At 40.9% G+C, this 22,604-nt stretch overlaps 3 protein-coding genes across 3 annotated transcripts in view; 2 read left to right on the top strand and 1 right to left on the bottom strand.

Annotated features, from left to right (window-relative positions):
- Positions 1-19: 19 nt before the first annotated feature.
- On the bottom strand, positions 20-19,508 carry LOC145462924 (DNA repair and recombination protein RAD54B-like). Its single transcript, XM_081446594.1, has 28 exons — positions 19,246-19,508; positions 17,148-17,397; positions 17,019-17,067; positions 16,860-16,881; positions 16,730-16,751; positions 16,185-16,239; positions 15,851-15,938; positions 15,190-15,304; positions 11,944-12,074; positions 11,088-11,242; positions 10,382-10,429; positions 10,019-10,100; positions 9,657-9,737; positions 9,196-9,345; positions 9,010-9,066; positions 8,726-8,780; positions 8,056-8,162; positions 7,627-7,699; positions 7,007-7,230; positions 5,638-5,799; positions 4,953-5,079; positions 3,492-3,598; positions 3,230-3,295; positions 2,768-2,881; positions 2,271-2,345; positions 2,008-2,112; positions 1,459-1,533; positions 20-621 (listed from the first exon to the last, which is right to left on the bottom strand). The coding sequence occupies exons 1-28, from the start codon at positions 19,390-19,392 to the stop codon at positions 529-531; spliced, it is 2,835 nt and encodes a 944-aa protein (XP_081302720.1). The 5' UTR covers positions 19,393-19,508; the 3' UTR covers positions 20-528.
- LOC145462925 (uncharacterized) lies at positions 12,051-14,404 on the top strand. Its single transcript, XM_081446596.1, has one exon. The coding sequence runs from the start codon at positions 13,221-13,223 to the stop codon at positions 13,914-13,916; it is 696 nt and encodes a 231-aa protein (XP_081302722.1). The 5' UTR covers positions 12,051-13,220; the 3' UTR covers positions 13,917-14,404.
- Positions 19,509-19,738: 230 nt separating the features above from the next.
- Positions 19,739-22,604, top strand: part of LOC145464207 (chromatin remodeling protein domino-like) — a 30,816-nt gene continuing 27,950 nt past the window's right edge. Inside the window, exons 1-3 of the mRNA XM_081448021.1 lie at positions 19,739-19,888; positions 20,040-21,924; positions 22,275-22,415. Of these exons, the coding sequence (XP_081304147.1) occupies positions 20,077-21,924; positions 22,275-22,415 (1,989 nt within the window). The 5' untranslated portion in view covers positions 19,739-19,888; positions 20,040-20,076. The remainder of the gene's footprint in view (positions 19,889-20,039; positions 21,925-22,274; positions 22,416-22,604) is intronic.

Raw genomic sequence — 22,604 nt, forward strand, 5'->3', positions numbered from 1 at the left:
GTAAGTGTCAGCGCGGGAGTGGGGAAGAAAAGAGAGAAAAACTCTGCACGACTTTCAAGAAGAATTTGCGTTAACTAAAATTGCGCAACAGTCCACGAGTTGCTGATAGAGCAGATTTTCATGCCCAACAAAAGCCAGAGCTTGAACTCTTGTTGTTTCCATTTGGTCCTAATTGATTGTTCACCACTAACGAATCACACTATTATGCTTCACCCAGTCCAACAATCGCTTATCATCTCAAAGCTAAATCTAACCTGTGTTAACCACACCCCTCTGGGGTTACATCAGACTGGGGAGGGGTCTTATAATCGGAGAGAGTTTTGAGTCTAGGAATGGGAAGTCTTGTCACCAAGTAATACACACCCACCAGCAGTGATTAACACACAAGAATCATTTTTGTGGCTGACCTTTTATTAACCTTTCACCGAAATAACAAACATTTCACCATTTTGTATATTCGTGTTTTTCACGGCTTACCACATTTGATTTTGGTAAAAGAACCATATTCCAAGTAAACCCTTTACTGTATTACGACCGGCTTTGCTGCGTTGTGTCCTGTCCAAATGTCTTGGTTCTAAACACAAATGACACCGTGTTGCCAGCCTCTGTTACAGCATCGTCCTGTCAGAGAGATCGTGTTACGATCTTATTTTGAGACGCTTAAACATATCGAGACCATAGGAAAGCTAACAAGGATTGTTATATAGCTGTAGTTTAGTTGAATCTAACGCGCGCTCTTATTGGTAGATTTATGGTCACATGGCAAAGGCTAAATCTAATTGTCGCCCCGGCGAGCGATAATTACACAAGACTGCTTTTCATGAAGACCGTGTCTAAAAATACTTAAAATTAAGACATTACTTTAAACTGTGGCGACTTAATTTAGATTTGAAATCGGTCAGTGAAGATGCTTGTCTTAGGTCTATAGATAAGTTGTCCCACAACTGAGCTCCGCTGTACCAAAAACTTCTCTTAAGATAATCAGTTCGAGGTTGTGGAAGAACTAATTTGTTTTCGGTATTCCTTAATTACTGGTCCCTAGGTAAACAGTTAATTTTGCTTTCCTCGAGACCAGTAAATAAGTGGATAAGGTTTAATAGATCATAGGACAGCTAACAATGAAGGTTTTATTTTGTGCGCCAGTGCTCGGCAAGTGAAAGGAACTCATTAAGAAGGTCGAGTCCCGTGCTTTCATGTTACGGAATAATCTCTGGCGCTGTGGGAGAGTGACCCAAATCTGACTTAGCCTTCAGCTTCAGCAAATGAAATGCAAATGAAAAAGAAGGGAAGAGAGATCTACTAAGAAAAAGGTGCTTTTCCATTTAGAGTTCATTAAAATTACCCAATAGCAGCACAGCTATCAATGATGTGAAGGGCTGAGCACCTTTAAACACCAGCCATCTTGGGAAGAATTTAATGTTTATAAAACCTTACTACTGTACCCTTATTCTGCATTACCTCAAAGTCTGAGCCAGGAATGCTTGGAGATGAAAAGTGCTGCCAATCCATTAATTCTGCTATCGATAGAGTTTTCTAAAAAAAAACGTTTCAGAAAGTAAATTAAACTTGATAATTGAAACCCTTGTTTTGCACAAAAAGATATTTCCAGGACTTATAGTGCGACTCGTCAAATTCTACCTCAACTTCGTCTCAGTCCATATAAACACTACAAAGAACTCTGTCTGTAAGTGTCACAGATGTACTATACCTCACGCTCGGACAATAACAACTTTTTTATCGGGTAAAGATATTGTTTCCCGACTCTGTAGTAGACATAACAAGAAACGACCGGGCCCGGTACGGGGATGTTTAGGCACGTGACATGATTCACCCAAGTTCACGTGACAAATAGATTCTCGCCATATTCACTAGAGAAAGACGCTGTGGCAGCGTCGAAAGCTTGTTATCGTTAGAACATTGACCCTGCCTCGGTATTTCGTTTCGTATTAACTTTTTTTCATCTTTCTCGCGCGTTTTTCGGCGATTAAATTCACTTATTGTTCACACCTGGCTGCTGTTGTTATCACATCCCAGCTGACAGCGCCTGGTGGCGTGACGGCTTGATTGGTGATTGGCTGCTGGCTCTGATTGACATTCCTCGTCACTTTCAACCTTGATAAAAAGCCAACAAAATGTTGTGGTTTAAAATAAACATCTGAAAAACATGTTGCAAATCATTTTCAATTCTCAATTCTTATAACCCGTTATTGGAATAATCGAAAGCGGTAAGAGTTCTCAAACAAGTTAAAACAAGTTATAACTTGACCCACCTCTGACGTCACGCAGTTACACTGCAGGAGGTCGTGTGTAAGACACAAGGTGTTCTCATGTAGCGTGAACAAGTCCTGTGGGATCAAATAACAATCAATTAATACTAACGACTACGCTCCTTCCGCTAACAAAGAGACTAGGTTTGATTAGAACAGAGTCATTGACGATGGAGCGAAAACACATTGGCAACGACCTCTTTGTTGATCAAGGGAACAACTTGTGTAGTTTTCGCTTGGTGTCAGTTTAGTTTGCACTGCGTTACATGGTTCGTCACACAATGTTCTTCCCACATTGCGTGACGACCCAAAGAGTAGTCTCTTACGCAGCCGTCATTTGGATCGTCATGCAACTTCTCTCTTCCACTAACGTTAGTTGGGGAGGAGAGTTGCTTGACAAACCAAATAGAGGCGGCGTAAGAGACTAGTCAAATAGCGGCTTAGCCTGGCCTTTGCATTAAATACAAAAACAACCGTAGTTAGTAGCATTAAGTAATTACCTTAAGATCCTCGCGGGAAAATTCAACTTTTACAGCCTCCTTAGCATCAGCCACTGTTCCACTCAGCCCTTGCTTGGCGGTTTGACGCTGGTATATCTTTTCTTCAATGGTTCCCTGCATTATTCAATCGAAGTGCTCTATGAGCAAACCCGTGATCGACATGAGCTACCTTTGCGTGAAATGGCATTACTCTTTTCATGAAACAGCACCAGTGTTTTAAAAGGATAAAGCAAAGACCAAAGCTCCTTTACTGAAAGAAATGATTCTAACAGTAAAATTTTCCTAAGTGGCAAATTAGAGCCAGAAAAAAAGGCCTAAAATTAGACATAAGGCGGTTGAGATTAACTCTTCCCCAACAGTGAAAGTGTAGAAATGTTATACCAGCCTGATCTTTATCGTTCTTTGGCACGTCTGCTGACCGAGTTATTGACACTTAAAATATAGATGCCTTTGAGTAATTACCGTTGTCAAGAGACGATAAATATGAACTGTCTTTTTCTGACCATCTCTCCACACTCTTGCCATTGACTGTTGAGTAAACAAAAACATGAATGAGGTCACTGAGACAAGTGGGAGAGGCTTAAGAATGCAGAAGACAAAAATACTGGAAGATAGAGCAGATGTATTGGCACGCTCTCATGTGAGGTGCCAACTGGGAAGCTGAAGCAGTTTTGCCACATGCGAAAAATTACAAATACAAACGAATACAAATCTTTATTCAAACCTGTATATCATTGGCTGGATTCCAGTCAATATCAAAGAGGACAAGCCTCGATGCTCCAATCAGATTCAATCCCACTCCACCAGCTTTAGAACTCAACAGAAATACAACTGTACCACAAAAGAGAAAGCAGACATGTCAACACTGAGTTTATGAGGTCAATGTATTACAGAGAAGCTTTCCCACTGAAAAGCGTGGAGACAGTGTGTACTGAAGCCTTTTTCAACTTTTATTGGACTACTAGTAAGGATTGGGACGAGATATGGGCGCAGCGTCCATACCGGCCTTTTGCGTTCGGGTTCACGGACAAATACTCGTCTGACCCTGAGAGAAAAGAACGGCTGACAGCAGTCTAACCTTTATGGATCGGGGCATATATATATATTTTTATGTTTATTTGTGTTTCATGCATACACATGGATTTAACAACTTGACTAGGGGTAGTGTGCACTGAACGAGGGTGACGTCCACTATTTTGCTGTGAACACGACTATGTACAGAGGGACCAGTAACATGAAACTTCGTTTTCACATCTATAAAGACATTCAATGTTATTAGTCATTAGAAATACTAATTTTGTTGTATAATCTGTCTTAGGGTTTCAAACGCTGAGGAGCATGTCCTCTCCTAACACCAAGACTTCATACTCTTCAACCCCGCAATCCTAAAGTCTTGAAACGAAAAATAGTGAGGGCCTCCGGGGGGTTTTGGAGAACAAGGGAACATGATCATTTATTTCAAGGGAACAGTGATATTTTTTCAATTATTTGAGGGAACAAGGGAGAAAAAGTGAAATTTTCAAGGGATCAAGGGAGCATGCTACCCCCCTTCCACCTTGGGAGGCCCTTAATAGTTCGAGATGTCGGGGGTTCGAGATAGCTGATGGTAAGTGACTGAAAAAGTATATCCACGGGAAAATGAATTGTGTTCCAAATAGCGGGGAGCTGGAGATAGCGAGGTCAGTCTACTGTGTGTACAACTCTTAGTCCTCTAGCTACAGCTGCAATTAGGCACAATAAGAGTTAGAACATTTTTGCAGATCGGACATTTTCGAACCGAGTTCCGTACGTCCCTTGACGAAAGAAACACCTTTTTCGTCAATAGCCACCCCCACCCCCACACCCTCTATCAATTTTGAAGCACAGTTTGACGGCGCTGTCACGTGGTTACATCATTGGAAAGGGGGGAGGGGCGAAATATGAGGAGTGTAGGTAGGACAAATTACATTTGGACAGAAAAAGTTTTTTTTCTGGGCAGTGTCTCGACTACCTTTACCCCCGATTGTCTGGATTATAATTTGAAAAGTAAGAAGCATACTCGGCGTTCTCATTTAGGAAAACTCAAAGTCCGGATTCAGCATCGTGCTGCCGCTGACGCAAAGCCTCGTATCGCGCTTTTAAAGTGAAATTATTACGTTACAAAGGGTTACACTAAGGATTACACTAAGGATTTAACAACACTTACAGATTTTGCAGTGCTTATCATTGAAACGATCCACCAGTGATTGTCGTTTGCTTGTCGGTGTCTTACCATCCAGTCGAAGGAATTCATAACTTCTGTTCTCACAGAACTTTTGAAGTAAATCAAGAGTCTGTGGAGCGAAAATGAAAACAAAAACAGAGAATCTACGAAAACAAGCCTTTCTCAAGGCATGCATTTCCAGGCTGAACAGATCCAGTTGTAGCTGGAAAATGACTGAGCACACTGGATCATGAAGAGACTGTAAAATTAGACTAATAAAGACTACAGCTGAGATTAAATGACAAGAACACATGACAAGACTCGAAACAGAACTGTAATAAAACTACCAACGTACAGCAAAATCCCCGTTAAAACGAACAAAATCCAGAAATACAAACGCAAAATCTACCGCGATATAGCGATAAAATGTCATCACGCAACTTTATTCGAATTGCGAAACAGATCAAGAAAGATTAAAGTCCTTCCATGCACGATCATGGTCCCCTTGTAAAAGGCTCTACATTCCGAATTTTCCACCGACAGATCATTCACTATATATCTGCCGCCTTAGAACACTATCTCAAAGGCATGCAAAGTGGTGTAACATTGTAATTGAAGGCAACATGACAAAGATCATGGTTGTTTTAAAACAATCTCCTAGTGCGTAATGGTTAGAAACTATTTTTACCTGAGTGTAATTTGACACAAGCACCACTCTCTCTCCCTCGCGGTGTATCTGAGCCAGTATGTGACTAAGAACTTGAAATTTTCCTGAATGGTTTGTGGTGAAGTGGTCAGGATTGTAATCCTTGGGAAACGAACGATCAAGGCCTTCAAACAAAGACGTGTCCTGAGTGTGAACAAATGATTAAAAGAAATAAAATCAGTATAAAAAGTATTACAACGGTTTAAAACGTATTAACAAGACTAAAAAGTTAATTAGGGGGAAAGCGTCTCAGGATCCTGACAGCGACGCCACGTGAAGAAACCATTGTGAGAATGTTTGGAGTTGACGTAGAAGACTGCCAGCAGCTCCAGTAGCTGTAGCCCTGCCGGTACAAGATCATCCTCCGCAGCGTCATCGAACAGGTTTATCACCTCAGATGAAAACCGCGAGGGCAGTTATAAGAAAAATAGCGCAGGTAAACCTCGCAGGGAGTCGGATTGAAGCAAAAAAGAGCGGCACCTCTATGAGCAGAAGGCGTGGGGAATAGCGGTTTGAGGGCAAATGGAGAATGTTTAGAAAAGCGGAAAGCAGCAGAAGCTCGCACACAAGACTTTCGTTTTCGCGCTCATTCCACATTTTAAGTCGCTTGCACAAGACAGCGTCTCAGGGACGACAAGTGCATGAAACGGACTGCATTTCCTCGTCGGATGTTATTTTCTTCTGCTTGGCTCGCGTAGTCTAGCGCTACAGAACGGGCGGTCCCGCGCGAACAACCAAAAGTTCCTCATGAATCCTGTCAGCCTGTACGTTATTCCCGCGTTATTCCCGCAGCAAAGAAACCCCCCTCCCCCCCCCCCAAACCTAGCAGCCATCAAAAAAGGACGTTAACGCCACAAAAAGAGCTCCCTAAATTTGATAACCAAATTGTTTCACTTACGCACCCACAGAGTACAAAAGTTTCTTTACAACCTATCCTTTCTTAATCTATATTTAACAAATAAAGAAGCCTAGGCCGTGTATTACACTGTGATAAAACACGACGGGCATTTGAGAACACGAGGGAAATGTAGAAAACACTCGCCTGCGGCTCGTGTTTTCTACATTTCTCGAGTGTTCTCAAATGCCCATAGTGTTTTATCCCAGTGTAATACACGGCTTAGGCCTCTTCATTTGCTTTATGATATACGGGTAATGTGGCGACAAACAATAAAACACGCTTTTCTATGTTTTATACTCTGATAAAACATGGGTTTTCGACCAATCAGAGCACGCGCAGGGTCCTATCTATATTATAATTCAAGTTATGAGGACAAACATTCCATCTCTTTAGGCTACTACTAAATCAACATCCAAACGTAAAGCTTAGCCTGAAATGACACACGAAACTCACCTCATCCATGTCCCAACTGTCAGCTATCTCTTTTGCCTCTTGGCATTGTGAATAAATGAGGCTGGGATCATTGCACAGTTTTTTTAAAGCACCAATGCACACCAAGTGTCGTGACCCTCCAAAGGAATATGACGTCAGACATGACCGCACAGCACGCGATGTAAGAAGATGGCGATACAGTGAAAGCTGAAGAAGACTGGGCCGACAGAACACGACTGATTCCACTGAGAGGAAGCAAGCGAACAAAGAAGTGACAAGCTATGAGTTAGCAAATATCTCTGACTGTCTATAAACCGCACTGACGCACACTCGTTGGGGGAGACTAGTTTTATAAGCTGCCATAAAGTTCTCCCGTTCCACCGTAAAACCAAGGCGGGGTAACAGGAAAAAGTTGCCTGAGTGTGGGTTAACCAATCACAGTAGCGAGATTTTCTTTCCAAAAGCCATTAAGAAAGATGGTGTTCGCGCTACATTTCTAGATCACTAGATGACAAAAATGTTTTTCTTATCTTATCTCTATTTAAAGGACTCGGACTACTCACAGGTTTTGCTAATATTGTAATAAGTACTTTACTTTTTTAATATTGTCAAGTGCTTAACGTTATCGTTAATGCGCTTACCTTTAGGAGGAAGATAGCGGCTGTTGACCTCTGCTGTCCGCCTCAAGAAAAACAAACTCGTCAACCTATTGAGCTAAGATACGAGAAAAAAGACAAGGAAAAAAATCTGTGAGCGAATTCATCTATTACCGAAACAGTATCGGGGATCGAAACGCCCAAAAGTTAAACTGCGTCAAAGAAACGAGTTTGTAGCTGCAGGGAACGTTTTCTAATCATGTACGATTCTAGGTCCAAACTGGCATTTTCAACCTAGAATATAAACTCAATCAACTGAATGCAGTAAAGTTTATTTTAATGTTAGTTTTGAGAATTTATCGGTGGATCAAGACAATATCCACTGATTGATGATTATCTCTATTCTCATGTCCTCGTCGCTTCACGATATATGATACTGTAAGGAGAAAATAGCGGTTGATAGCTGTTGATTACCTCAGCAGCTCTAAATTGACCCAGTAGTTTCTCCTCACTACTGGCATCAGGTTGCTGTCCCCGGACAATGGGTTCGTCGTACAACCGGCGAAAAGATGATTGTGTACCTAAAGAAACAGGTATAACCATTAAACATACCAGTGGTGGATCTGGGAAATGGGCAGAGGAGTGTCGGGCACACACCCCTCCACCCTCCCCCACCTCCTATCTTTAGCTAAAAAATACGAGGGCCGAAGTGCTCTAAAATGTTCGACTTGTTGGGGTCTTTCTTCAGTCCCTGCCCCTTTTCGAGCAAGAATGGGCTCACTTTGACTCAAAGTTCCTGCCCCCATTTCCCCGCTCCACTCTCTGAATCCGTCAATCCGTCCTTTATCATTGTCTCGCTAACTCGCTAAATTCGTCGCGACCTTTGCTTTAAGCGCTTCTAATTTCCCGAATATCAAGTCAGCCATATGGAATGAAAATCACTGCCTTGTTCATGTCTAGTTTTTGTTGTTTTTGTTTTGTCACTCCATCACTGGGTAAGCTGTGTTAACAACCTGAGGAAAACTTGAACAATGGTAAACGGTGCTATTATGACAAGAGGAAAGCCGCGACACGTCATTTTTCCTTTCCATGCACAAATATGACACTAAGGAAGGCCTGATAATCAGGCTAAGATGAAACGTACCAAGAATCCCTGGATTACACACATCGATGAGTGAATGAAATTCTTTGAGGTCATTCTGTATGTCAAAGAAAGAATAGAAATGAAATAAACAGTTTGACCGTCTCCTCCTGTACTTATACCTGGTACAAGTGTGTAGGCTTGGGGTGAACCTAATGTAGTCGTCATTACTTACGGCAGTTAACTCTGAATCAGATTAGCAAAATACACGGGTTAGCTTCTTCAAGACAAAATTAGAACGTGAGAGATAAACTGATAGTCTTGATCAGGAGAAAATAGCGGCCAACCTGCACTGGAGTTCCCGTAAGAAGAATCCGCCGCTTTGTCTTGAGCCCAGAAATCATCTGCAAGATGAAATAAAATCAAACTGATGCCCCACGAATCTTTTATTCCAAAGTGTGGGGATAGGATATCCTATTTTAAACAGCGGAATCAGAGAAAGAAGAAAAGCTAACAAAATTCCCAGAACTCACCGTAGCAGTTTTAATCGCGGTGTTTTTCAACCTGTGTGCCTCATCACAGATAACGAGTCCAAATTTGATGTCTCTGACTTCTTCTACTGAGCGTAGGAACATCTCATAGCTGATAATCATCACTGGATAAAGAGGACTGTTGATAAACTCCTGCAATAAACATTTAAAACTGTTAGATTAAGGCTGCGGTAGGATGACTCACCTACCACTACCATAGCCACTACCACTAGAATCATCTCGAAACTCGAAAGATGGACAGCCAGAGTCCAGTTCGGTGGGGAGGTGGATTTTTCATGTCCGCCGTCAGCTTTGGTATGAAATCCAAGAACGAGAGAACACTCGCCAGAAATACCTGTATTCAAACCTACGTTGTCTACAAGAAATGCTCTGCTGTACTTTTTCAGGGAACAGTAGTTTGGAAATTTTCTGCCAACACCTTGAGCTGAACCACAATTCTTCACCTTGACTCTCTTGTCGGAGTTGACAGTATAGACTTTCAGCCTCTCGTTACCAAGCCACTTGCGGAACTCAGAACTCCAATTCTGGAAACGGCAAGAAAGAAAGAATTTAGCCACGAAAAACCTTTCAACAACGTTCAGTAACTGACAGTAACAAAATAAGTAAAGAAGGCCTTTAGTAATGTGTCGAATGTCATCAATTATTGGTGACACAGTAAAAAGTAAACTTAAAAATACAATGGATAAAATATGCCATCCTGATATTTTTTTTCTTGGTTTTGTTCTAATCTAAAACGAAACTAATCATATGATACAGTTAAATCCCGCTAATTCGAGTATATTAAATTAGTCTTGGTACAAAATACCTTGACGAGACTTCCTGGTGTTATAATGAGTGTTCGCTTGATTGAAGGATGTCCACCGTACACGCCTTGTTTATGAAGCGTCCTGTTGTAAAACATCTCTTGAAAATCAATTTAACTTGTACGAGTATTGCAGAATATAAAAAAGAATTTCAAGAGCGTCGGCAAAATTACGGCGGAATATCTAAGTGCACGGTTTTGTTTAATCAGAGCGCGACGCGAACGCGAAACTTAAAATATTTGTCATCCACACCAGTGACCAACCTGTCTCACTCCCACCAAAAAATTGCAAAGTGGTGCAAGGCCTGTACACACCTATAACAAGAAAAGGAGTTCTTCGACAAATAAGAAAACTAGCAGTCTTACCATATCAAAGAAATGCACTGAAGAGTTTTACCCAGTCCCATATCGTCCCTAAACACAGAAAAAAGAAAACAGTTTCAGTATCAGGATGAAATACCGATAGCGTTACAATGTTCGTGACGATGCATTAATTTTAAAGTGTACTTTAGTAGTTAAGTAACGTTACCAGCCAAAAGCGCGCGAAATAGCCAGCCAGCAAGACATTCCCACGTCACGACCATGAAGCTATTTCGCGCGCGGTTTGGCACAGCAAACGTTGTAATCAATTTTCGACTGCTGATGGAATTCTTGTAGAAGATTCCTACGTGATCCCTGAAAACTGAGTAAGCAGGTGTTTGCTCTGAAAGCTAAACGTTCCGATTTGTTCACTTAGCTCCTAATCCAAGCGGAAATGTAGCCTTTTAGAGCCAAAGATATGACTAATTTTCTCCGCCCTTCAGTTCCTTTTCTGATCGGTTTATTCAGTTTAGTAATCAGAATTTTGAGTCAATCAAGAGCAAATAGTATTTGGGTTGCACACTTCCTTTCACCAATCCATCACTTTTAACCGTTATATCGATTTATTTTTGCCTTTTCACACCTTAAGGATTGTGGGGTTGTTTTTGGATTCAACGCATTTAGTGGAAACACGTCATACCTCAGCGTACAGTCGTTTAGTGCAAAGACTTGCAAACAAAAACCCCGGCCCACTAAGTCTGATAATACTCACGCTAAAACTGCACCGTTTCCGTTGAAATTCCTTAACCCCATCACACACTCGTAAAGGAACACCACACCTTCCCTCTGATGGGGCCTCAGATGCTGCGACAAATGTGGGTCCACCACAACGTCTATGATATCCAGTCCCCCTTGATTGTGTTCGAGCTGTGTTAGGAATGAACAAAGTGCTACAAGTTAAGTGAAAACTAAACAAAGTGAGCCACTAAGGCAATCGTTAGTACACTGCCATATGTACATGTAAAATACTTCAACAGCGTAAGGGTCCGAAAGTAAGAAATAAAATTTCGTAGTTGTTCGCAAATCTCGAAAGTAACACACCCCCAAAAATAGCGGCCTCAAACGCAACTTTACTTTTCAGATACGAAACAACAGATAAAACAAGCCTTTAATAAACTTATCTAGTTTTTCATTTAAGATAAGATGGGCGTTACTGTGTTCAATACGACGATGAATAATTTTCAACATGTTTTATAGACTTTCTCGAAGTCCTCTCGTTCCTCTTCGCCGCCATCTTCGCACACGAGTTTTGAGCGTCGCGGACATTTCTCTCGCAACGAACTTGGAGTTCGAGCTCGACTAGTGAGCAAGTCCACTAAGTTTACTATATGGTCCAGAGACTGACCGCCTTAAATTTTTATCATGCAGTTGCAAACCCCCGAAAGTCAAACTAACGATAGCAAAACGCTGCTAAATCCGAAAATACCGAGGGAAATTACCTACAGGACTTTACGGTAGTTTGGCGAGTTGATAGAGGAATTACGTAATCGCCATGGAAGGCGATGCAACTGACGTTTCGAACGTAAGCTCTTCATCAAAGCAAATTCAGAAGTTTGAACAGCGGTTACCTGATGAGAAGCACTGGGCCGAGGCATGACAAGAGCTCCAGGGGAGTTGACGTCATGACGTGACGTCACAGCTTTCCGGGTTTCCGCTTTCACATCTGTCTTCACGTTGCAAACGAAAGGCTTGTGCAAACCTTGGTAAAGAATGCAACATGGAAGTTTTAGGAAAACGTTTGGTGAAATTTAAATGAGTTTGGTTTATGAGGTCGTCACACTATACGGGACATGTTGCGGGAACATGAAGGCGATTTTGGTTCATTTCTATGTTGTATCATGAACAGTTTGCAAGAGCAGTGCAAACAATGCGATTTGAAAATTAAGGTCATTATTTCACTGTTTCATGGAGCACGAATTCAAATCCGCTGAATTTCATGCAACATGTTACGGTGACAAAATTTTGTTCCGGCAACGGAATTTTTCCGCAAAAACGGACATGTCATGAGAGAAAAACTGTCCGTGCAACATGTTCCCTAGTGAATGTCGACCTATGGAGTCTTCGAATGCCCTTCCCACAATCAACCACATCTAGCCAATCACAACAAGCGCAAACAACGCAGTAAACCAATCAGGACTCGAGACAAAAACGTGCAACCAAAGCCAAGCGCGGGAAAACGGTCGTGCTTCTGATTGGTTGAAAAGAGTACTACGCTTAGAACTGGTTAGATGGAATAGGAAACTCGTTACACAATGAATCATGTGTTTACTTTGCCTACTGTCGAAAACCCCTAACTGTGAGGGAAAATCGAAACGGCAGTGAAAAATCTCGCCAAATCGGCGAAAAATATATGTTGGAGAAAAAGCAGCGAGATCTTTCCGCGCCAGTTCCAAACAGGTCTATTAGTGCTGGCGACCTCCTCGTTAATGTGGACAACAACCACCCTTTGAAGTCCCAAGGCTTTATTTGGTAAATGTATTAGGACAACATCTTCATGCTGTCCAATTTGGAAATAATCAGCTTGCGAGCAGGCTCACCGTTGAGTCACAAGCGCAAGCGAAGCTCTGATCCGACGGGAGATAATATAATGAATTTATAAATTTATCGGCGGGGTTCCGCTTTATTTTCATCTTTTGTGCAAAAATACACATTGTTCAAGCGCATCTTACCGACAGAAAGCAGATTAGGACTACGGCATATATTGCAGCTCAAAGACCTCAAAGCTCCCCAGCAATAGTACGCTTCGTTAATCGGTTATTATACAAGAGTGCAATTCCGATCATTGTTCTCATACAAGGAAATTTGATAAGTGAAAGTAACTGTTGACTTAGATAATGGATTATGGATGTCTGGTTGTCATGTAAAGTGCAACCGCATAACCGGAAACGAAGAAAGATCGACTTGTCCTTTCAAATACATGCAACTGAGTTTCACTATCGGCATGGCTAATTCTGGACCACGCAGTCCTACACCAGACGACTTTGACTTGACCGCAATACTAAAATCCGGTGTACCCGGAGGTTTTTGGCCGTCAGACGGTGTCGTGCTTGCTGTTGCTAGAGGGAAAGATGGAAAGATTGTGTCACGGAAGGTCTACAAGAGCACGAGCACGCACGCTTACAAGAAATCTATCGAGGGGTTGGAGGAAAAGCCATTGCAGGGCGTAAAGGATTTATGCCTACTCAGCAACTTCTCACCGTGTGGAGACTGTGCAGAAAAATTGTGCGAGTGGAGCGCGCAAAATGAGGGGGTGTGCGTGTCGATTCGCTTCGCTCATCTTCATAACATTCACGTCCGTGTGCACAAGGTCGCCGAGGATAACGCCCTAGGTTTGAGAAAGCTGGTGAAGGAAGGCGTTCAACTGAAGACTCTTTCAGATTACGACTGGCTGCAGCTGTTGATGATCGACCGGGGATTTGCCGCCAAGGATGAGTGGATCGCAAAGAGGAAGCAAGTGGACGAAAAAAATCAAAAGGATTTGGAGGAAATACTTCAGTCGACAAGCCTGGACGAGACACTGGAGAAGATGCGACTGTACTGAACAATTATTTAACATTTTAAGTTTCGAAACGGAACGTTAAAGTTAAACGAGTGAACAATGAGTGTGAAAAGGAAATTTCCCAACCAAATGAACAGAAAAATTCAAATTTTAACTTATTGATTACGAACGCAGATGACCTCGGAGGACCTTATGCAGTGTGGAGAAGTATCATTTTCAGACTGGTGTTGAAAAACAAATTCAGTAGGAGTGGTAACGTCTAACGAGGTCAAGCGATGTTTAACCTCTTCCATTTGGAAGATTTTCATTCTCAATACTGAATCAAATTGAATTTAATAAAGTCTTTCTTAAAATTGAAATTCCCACATTCTGTGTTACGCTGGGATTTTTAAGAACGGGCTGAAGTTAGGACAAAGCACCGCCTCTCCCATTGGAAAATCTGAACCCTATTTACAGACTTTATTACATGTCTGTAGATCCTGAATTTAAAGACTTGGTACTTTTCCTTGTTAAAAACAGAATGTTTGTAAATTTACTCTACACACACTTTAGTGTTTTTGTGGGTTTTTTTTACACACACTTTGTTTGTTTTACACGCACTTTAGTGTTTTTGTGTTTTTTACACACGCTTTATAATTTGTTTGTTTAATTCTAACGCAAGGTTACGTCAATTAAGCACAAATTTGCGTTGACCCAACTTTCTCCTTGTCGACTTTTCAAACAATTACAGGCATTAATCTTCCGGATACTACCACTTAAGAAATTGTTTGTTGAGCACGATTTGTACGAATCGAACACCTATCATAATTTTGCTCCATTTCAGTACTTTCGCAAAATTTGGCAGCACTCGGCCAGTACGTTCTTCCAGTACGTTCGAAATATGCTTATTTTATGAGTACAGAGATGGAAGGAAGTGCGCGCTCCTTTTCCGCAACATGGTGTAGTTGCTCCGGTCGAGGAACCCTGGATACTGAAGTTCGTCCTGTTCTGGCCCCTTAGTCTGGCGCTCTTTTTATACCAGTTGTTCAAAAGGTAAATATGTGCCGGATGTAAATCAGCACTTATCCACTGGATGGCGTTATCCAGCCTTTTAGAGAGCGAATTGCCTATTTTAGCAAATTTCTTTCCTGAAATTCTCCAAAAAAAAATGTCTAAATATCACAAAACATTTTCTAAATATCTCGAAACCCCCTCCTTATTATTGTGGCAAAAACTCGCCGATTTTGAATCTCTCTGGGCAAAATTTTAAAAGTTTTCTTGCACTATTTGACAAAACTTCAGGTTCAGTTGATTAAAAAGTATTGTAGTAGCACACCTGTTTGTTTAGAAGGTGGCCTGAAGAGTATGTGTATTACTGGAGGGGATGAGACTGCAGGTTGCTGAAAGCATTTCCCACTTAGATAATCCTCAGCAGTTAGACAGCTCATAACCTGAGAGAAGACAACATGACATAGTCAGTACATGTGGTGGGACATGACAAAGAGGGTGGGAGGAGGTAAAGACATGGGGTATGGAAGTGATGTCTAAGGAAACTAAGGAAACTAAGGAAAAAGATGCCTCCATGTAGAATATTGCAGATTGACAGGGGTTTTCATTGACGTTTTTAGCAGGAAGGCAACTGGTTTTCATAGGCGGGCAAAATGTTTTGAACTGAACTTCTTTTTAGCAACACTTTCCTCTAGATGATCAGGTAGACAAAATCATCCTGACAACCAGTCAATTTGCTCTGTGCCCGGATATTAGTGAAACCCCTGGATTGAAGAAAGTAAAGATCTCTTCAATAGAGACCTTGATTAGGGGGAAATTGATTCTGAAAACATCAACAGGATACCCAATTGTGACTAGTTATGCTGAAGTTTGGTATCCTAGAGAAGAAAGCACATATTTTGGGGTCAATGTAAAACACTCCCAAGTCCCAAGTTTTTGCATCTTAGGATGATTAATAACAAAGGCCATAGCATAAAGTTTCTTCTCACCTCTATCTCTTTTCCACCAATACAAAGCGTGTTCCCCTCCTGAAGAGATTCTAGTTCAGATGACTTGTAACCGGTACCTTTGGCAATCCTGAAAAATTCATATGTGACATATTATCTGTACTTTCCACTCTCGTATCTTCATGAAAATGACTGACTATTTTCTTCCTTGTGCTAGAAAATGTGGCTCATAAGGAAGAGTCTTATTGTACAAGGCCCTTTGGTCCAAGAACACGTGGAATCTTGCTGCATGTGCTTAACAGAACAACTCCATGATAAATTACATTTAACTGCATTTAAATATCACTTGTAAGCATTGTGTCACTAGTCCACTTACTCCTTTCCTTCCAGATCTTTCAAAGATGCAGTTCTCCCTTTTGTAATTAGTATACCTAAGTGTTGAATAAAATGATAAATAGCCCAGAAAAACTAAAACTGATCAGTGAGATCTGAGTCCATTGTTCGATTACTTTTCTCAAGGCCTTTTGAGAGGGTGTGATGGAGATGAGATCCTGATGGCAATGACAATGCTAATGACAAAGAATGCATTGTAAGCAAAAACTGGATGCTACCAGCAATTACATTTTCGATTATATAGTTCAGTATGTCTAGATCCTCTGACATTCTATATCTAAAATGAGGGCACTGGCCACTGGGTTTGAAGTTTTCCTTTCAAATTTTGACGAGTAGTTTAGCCACGCCTTGGACAAGCATCATTTTGCTTGCTTTATCTGTTTTATACTCATTTGACTTTAAGTCATCTCTGGATGAGAAAATCTTAACTCCCTTTTCTCTTCTACCCCCTGTTAATATTAAATACAAAATTTCATTTTATCTCACAGCACCATATAATGCAAATTAATGTGCACAAAATATACTCACCATCTCCTTCCCACTTTTTATGCTAAAATGATAAAGAAAACAACTTTTAATTAATGTTCCTCAGTGTAATTAAAGCAATTATTTACTGAGAACAATATGTAATGTTATGATTCTAATATTGATTTGTTACCTTTTTCTTTGACATCTTTCCCCTGAAAAAAGAAAACCATTGTCAATGAATGTAACAATGAATGTCAATGGAGTCTTTCCTTGCAAAAACATGTATAATTCAATCAAAATGTTTAGAAGTTTCTGCACATTCTACATGAATTTCTGATCAGTAACTTACCAAACAACATTAAAATAGAGGTAAGTACTTTCCTTTCCATCAGAAATTGCTGAAAAAAATGACAAACTGCACTAAGAAACAAAAATAATAAGCACTTCAGTGATAACAAGGATGCAAGAGAAAACTTACCAGAAGGAACATTTTCTGTGGAAGAATGTTGAAGAGGGCATTTGAAAGGTTCTGACCTACTGGTCACTGGAGTGCGTGAAAGAGGTCTAAGGTTATTAACCTTTAATTTGTCCTCAGGTTTCAATAAGTTTGCACAATTTGTTGGAATTGCACTATTTGTAGTGCCTTTAAAGTCATTTTCACTGGTGTAAGGACTTAGCATGGCTTGGTCAATCTCGGAAACTTCACAACTGATTCTGTCACTGGGCATCTGAAAATTATATTCAAGGAAATACCTTGGTTACTGTACACACTACTGTAAGTAAACTGGGTTCCTCTCAAATAACCTGTCAAACTTAATTACCACAAGAGTGAAAAATGTAATAAAGTAAATGACTGGACTGAAGGGAGTTTTCATTATGTGGAACAGGTACCTAGAGAATCCTGGGAAGAAGTTGACCCATATTTGGGTACAGACATTCACCAGACTCGGGTTATTTGAAAGGAGGACTAGTAACGCTATCCACCAGATAAATCACTATCCAGTGGATAGCGTGGCTTGTTTTGTTAACAGTTATCCATTGGATAGCAATTTGTTTGGTAGATAGCATTATCCTGACAGCCCTCAAACAAATGGGGCCAGGAGGAAGAACTGTCAAGCCTTTTATAATATGTTGAGTTATTATCACATTTTGATTGTTCTTGCAGTGCTTATGATCTGTAGTTCGTGTTGTCTGATCATCTGGGTGAGGGTAGTTCTGAAAAGAACTGTGGTTAATGAATGATGTTTCAACAACCTGAGTGGAAGTCATCTTCAGAGTAAAGTGAATAGTGTTAGTCGATTTCAGAACTATCCTCTCCCAGACAATCACCGGGACGATCACACAAGACGAACTGCTGATACTCCTGGTTTGTTCAAATTGTTTCCTATGTTACTTATGATCTATTGGAGGACAGATGCATGGACAATTTTTTTGTTTCTTTATTATTTGAAACAAGCAAATTCCATGTTGCCGTGCATCTATTCAGTGACAGATCATAGAAGATGTAAAAATGTGGTAAGTACATCAGTGACTCACTCACCTAATGAGTTGTGTTCCACTTTTTTGTTCTTACCACATTTTGATGACATCAGTGATCTATTACTGAACAGATGCACGGCAGTATGGAATTTATTTGTTCATCTGATACTGTCTATAATCTATGTAGGGTTACACCATCTAGTCTAGAGCCATATTTCAGACAAAAGACTGAGTGAAATTCAAAGACACTTTCTGAATGTCAAATATAGCACTGCAAGTGAATATACGAAAGATCATATATTTGAAGTGCGGAGAAAGATATGAAGACATGATTGATCATCGCAGTTATACACAACTTGAGCAGTTGTGAAATTAAAGCCTGAAAAAAATTCAGGTCTGAACGGGATTCGAACGCATGACCTCTGCGATACATCAGTATTGCAGAGGTCATGGGTTCGAATCCCATTCAGGCCTGAATTTTTCTCAGGCTTTAATTTCACAACTGCTTAAGATGATCGGTCATATCTTCAAATATAGCACTACTGGGCTCGAAAAAAGTGATGTCCAGTCGTCAAGGACAAGTACATTCTCCTTTTGGGCAAGTAACTTTTCACTCTCACTTGCCCCAAAGGCAAGGGATCAGGCAAGTCATCTGCCAACTAAATTGAAAAAAGAGCAAACTAGCCCAGGGCAGGCAAAATTTTAGAGCTACTTGTCCCAAGGGCAAGCTGGAATTCAAGTTTTTTTTCAAGTCCTGCCTTGGGGATATCAGTAAAAAATTTTTGTTTTCTCTTAAAAAAAACATTAAAATCAAACCTTTAGCTGACATGTTTCGCTACTATAACAAATGGACTGAGTTACTCGTTGAGTTAAGTTGAAAGAGCAATGTTTTCTCTTTTCTTCATGCACGTATCAGCTGTTTTTAAAACTACATGTAGTCTAAATCAGTGACTATTAATCTCGCAGGTCGCTTTTATATTCGTCCACAGAAGTCAAAAGGCAATCAAAAATTAGAAAGAACAAAATGTTACATTATTAACAGCGAAGTTATCAAAATTCAGCTGTGTTTTCGTTTATATGTAAGCTTGTGATGTTACCTGATTTGGATTTGATTGTTTGGCGAGCGAAACTGTTGTTGCACTCGTCGAGTTTCCTGTTGTATTTTCCTTGCTTCCAGCCAGAAACGGAGTGCAAAACTTCATTCTTTTGGCAGCTCTCACGGATGGAGCCGCGGAACGCCGCATTGTATTAAATTATGATTAGATCTTTATGACATTCATGATTTTCATTTCACAAAAATAATTTGTCCTTCGCGCCACTGAGAGGCAGCCTCGGTTTGGTGTGGACTTCACCCCAACCCACCCCTGTAACTAATTTCACTTTTTGAAAGAAAATGGTGAAAATAAAAACAATATCAGAATTTAATTTATTTTTGATTGATTTTAACTAGTGATTATATTTAAGAAGCTTTCTTTAAGGTTAAAAATCCTGTTCGCTAGGTTTGCTTCTAATTTTTTGGCGCGCAATACTAAGGCACCGCGCCTCCTTTATGATGCGCTGAGCTATGCACCCATAATGCTCTAGGGTGGTGTGGTGGTCAAGCGCATATCAAAGCTGTTGTCGAGGCGGAATTTTTCGTGGGGCCTTTAGCAACAATTTCTCATATTTTTCAGCAACAAACTGTGAAATACGCCTTGAAAATCAAATGGAAATATCAGCAGGTTAACGATGGAGGAGGGTGTAAGTAAATTTCGGGTGGATGGCTTAGTTTAGCACATTAATTTTGTGATTGTAGTAAACGTTATTTCGGTTAGGAAAAACAATATGGCGGCAAAATCGCGCATGCTCTGCCTCGTACGAAATTGACAGAAAATGTCATTTCCTCTCGCAGGATCATTTTGACGTCTCGCGTACGGGATAGAAATATTATGTCAAACAAACACTTCACGGATGAAACTCCTCGAAGAAGAGTTCGCAGGACACCCTCTCACGACTCGGAAAGACATCACAGCAGCGATATTAAAGTAGCTAGACCACTGGACGTTACAGAAAATGTACCCACCTCACCATATTCCGAAAGGTCATTTCATTACATGGGACCTCATGGTGGTGGTACAGTTCCAAGTCCGACCCGATCTGTCCAACCTGTGAGCCCTCACAGAAACGTGAATTATCCTCACCATGCTTTCCAGAGAAGTTTTAGTCAACCTGTGGGATCCACTGGTGAACTCTCTCCACGATCACCCTTTCCTCATTCTGTTGTGTCACCTTCACATTATCAGTCTTCATCACCCATGTATGTTTCTCCAGCGCCTTCTCCTTCAGCTCCGCCTTCAACACCGTCATGTGCAACACCCAGTAGTGTTACCTATACCCTTTCTCGTGGACCAGGCTCAGTTAGCCCAAGAGGCTCTGGGTTAAAAACGCCAGAATTTTATCCCGGCTTACCTGACGGATCACAATTGAGTCCTGCAGATCCCAGTTTTCCAATGCCATATTCATCAGAACATTTTGCTAACCCAAGAGAACAGCAGTTTGTTTACAGCGGAGGAGGCCCTTCTCCTGGAGGTACAATTCATCATCTTGGATATAATACACCTCGTAGAACACCACCACTGCAAAGTCCCTCATTATTTCCAAATCAGTTATCACCTGGTGCAGTCACTTCTCGAAATCAGTCTGTATCAAGTCCTCAGGGTTCCATCAATCCTCATGCTGCTACAAGTGTCAGTAGGACTCATGGAGTGCCAAGCAGAGCAGGTGATAAATCTGCTGGCTTGTCATCTGATTTTTCAGAAACTGCAAAATTACGACAGCTTGTTATTGGATATTACAATGGAGAACTTGAAACATTAAAAGCTAATTTTCGGGAGAAGCTCCAGGAGCTCTATTTTCTTCAAACTGGAGGAAATATGATGGACTTCTTATTATGGAAGAAAAGACCAAGTCCCCAATTCCTTGCATTTCTCAATTCAAATCGACTAGATGACGCATCTGGAACAAATCCTACACTTTCAACAATCACTGTCTCACCATCATCTAGGCTTCCTCAAAGCTTTATGTGGCCTCAACAACAGGCAGAATCAAGCACTGCTGGTACAGTCAACTATAATGCCTTGCAAAGGCAAGTTTATGAACAAGCTGGTCTTGATCCAAGGAAAACTGTGCCTGGCAATTTCAGTGCAAATCCTGGTTATAAATCGCAGTTGTCTGTTTCTGAAGGAATCGCACCTAATGTTTCCCCTTTTACTGGAAACCAGCCAATTCCCAGATCAAATGTGGTAAACACAGTTCCACCATTTTCACGATCAGTTTCTTTACCAAATCCTCCATTAGAGGCACATGTACCACCAGGACATGGTAGCAGTCATTTTGGGAGTGAGTCTGTAACAGCTCCACCAGTCCCTAATAATCACATGTCTGGTGTCAACACAGCACAGCCAGGAATGTCTAGTCCGACAATTTCTAATGGGCCTACTCCGCTTACTCATGGAGCAAGGACAACGTTGAACACTAGGGGTCAGTCCTTGTCAGCAGTAATTGAACATTCATTTAGCTCTCAGGAGGATATTGCTGTTGAAGCGAAAAAGGAGGCTGAGGTGCTCAAGAGAGTTGCTGAACTACGTAAGGAGGGTATCTGGTCTTTGACTAGACTTCCTAAGGTTCAGGAAACAACGAGGTGCAAAGCTCATTGGGATTATCTACTTGAGGAAATGCACTGGCTAGCGACTGACTTTGCTCAAGAGAGAAGGTGGAAGAGAGGCATTTGTAAGAAGGTATGTTCAAAAAGGTAGTAAACCTTCAGGCCCGGTTGTTCGAAAGGTGGATAACGCTATCCAGTGAGCCTGGTTTGTTTTGTCAACACTAATGGTCTTATCCACTGGATGGCCATTCATCTGGTGGATGGTGTTATCCTGCCTTTGAACAACTGGGGCCAAGGGTTTAATTAAGTTTGGCAGACCTTTAAATACAGTAGATATCAACTGGGGCTGTGTGCCTGTAGATGTAAGAATTAATTATTCAATTTAAATGCATAAAAGACTTGATATCAGATTCTTTATCTTTTGCAATTTTACATGGAACATGGCTAATGAGAATACTATCACTATTGTAAAATCATTTGTAGATATCCAGAGCAGTCCTGAAGTACCACCAAGAACAGAAAAGCAAAGAGGTGAAGGCGGAAAAGGAAGAATCTGTTCGTCTTCGGAAAATTGCTGCAAGCATTGCAAAGGAAATCAAGCAATTCTGGTCTTCTGTTGAAAAGGTTGCTGTCCATAACTTGATGTTGTCTACATGTGTTCATTGTAAACTAGTGCTCAAATGACCAGCAGGTACTTCTTGGGGTCAAATAAATTGACCAGAAAACTCCAAATTCTCCAATACCTCCAAATTCTCAGAACTAATGTGTAAAATCCGTAAGGGAAATCCTTTTAGCTCAGCACTGATTGAAATT

Source organism: Orbicella franksi, chromosome 12 (genome assembly GCF_964199315.1).
Source record: "Orbicella franksi chromosome 12, jaOrbFran1.1, whole genome shotgun sequence".
NCBI lineage: Eukaryota > Metazoa > Cnidaria > Anthozoa > Scleractinia > Merulinidae > Orbicella > Orbicella franksi.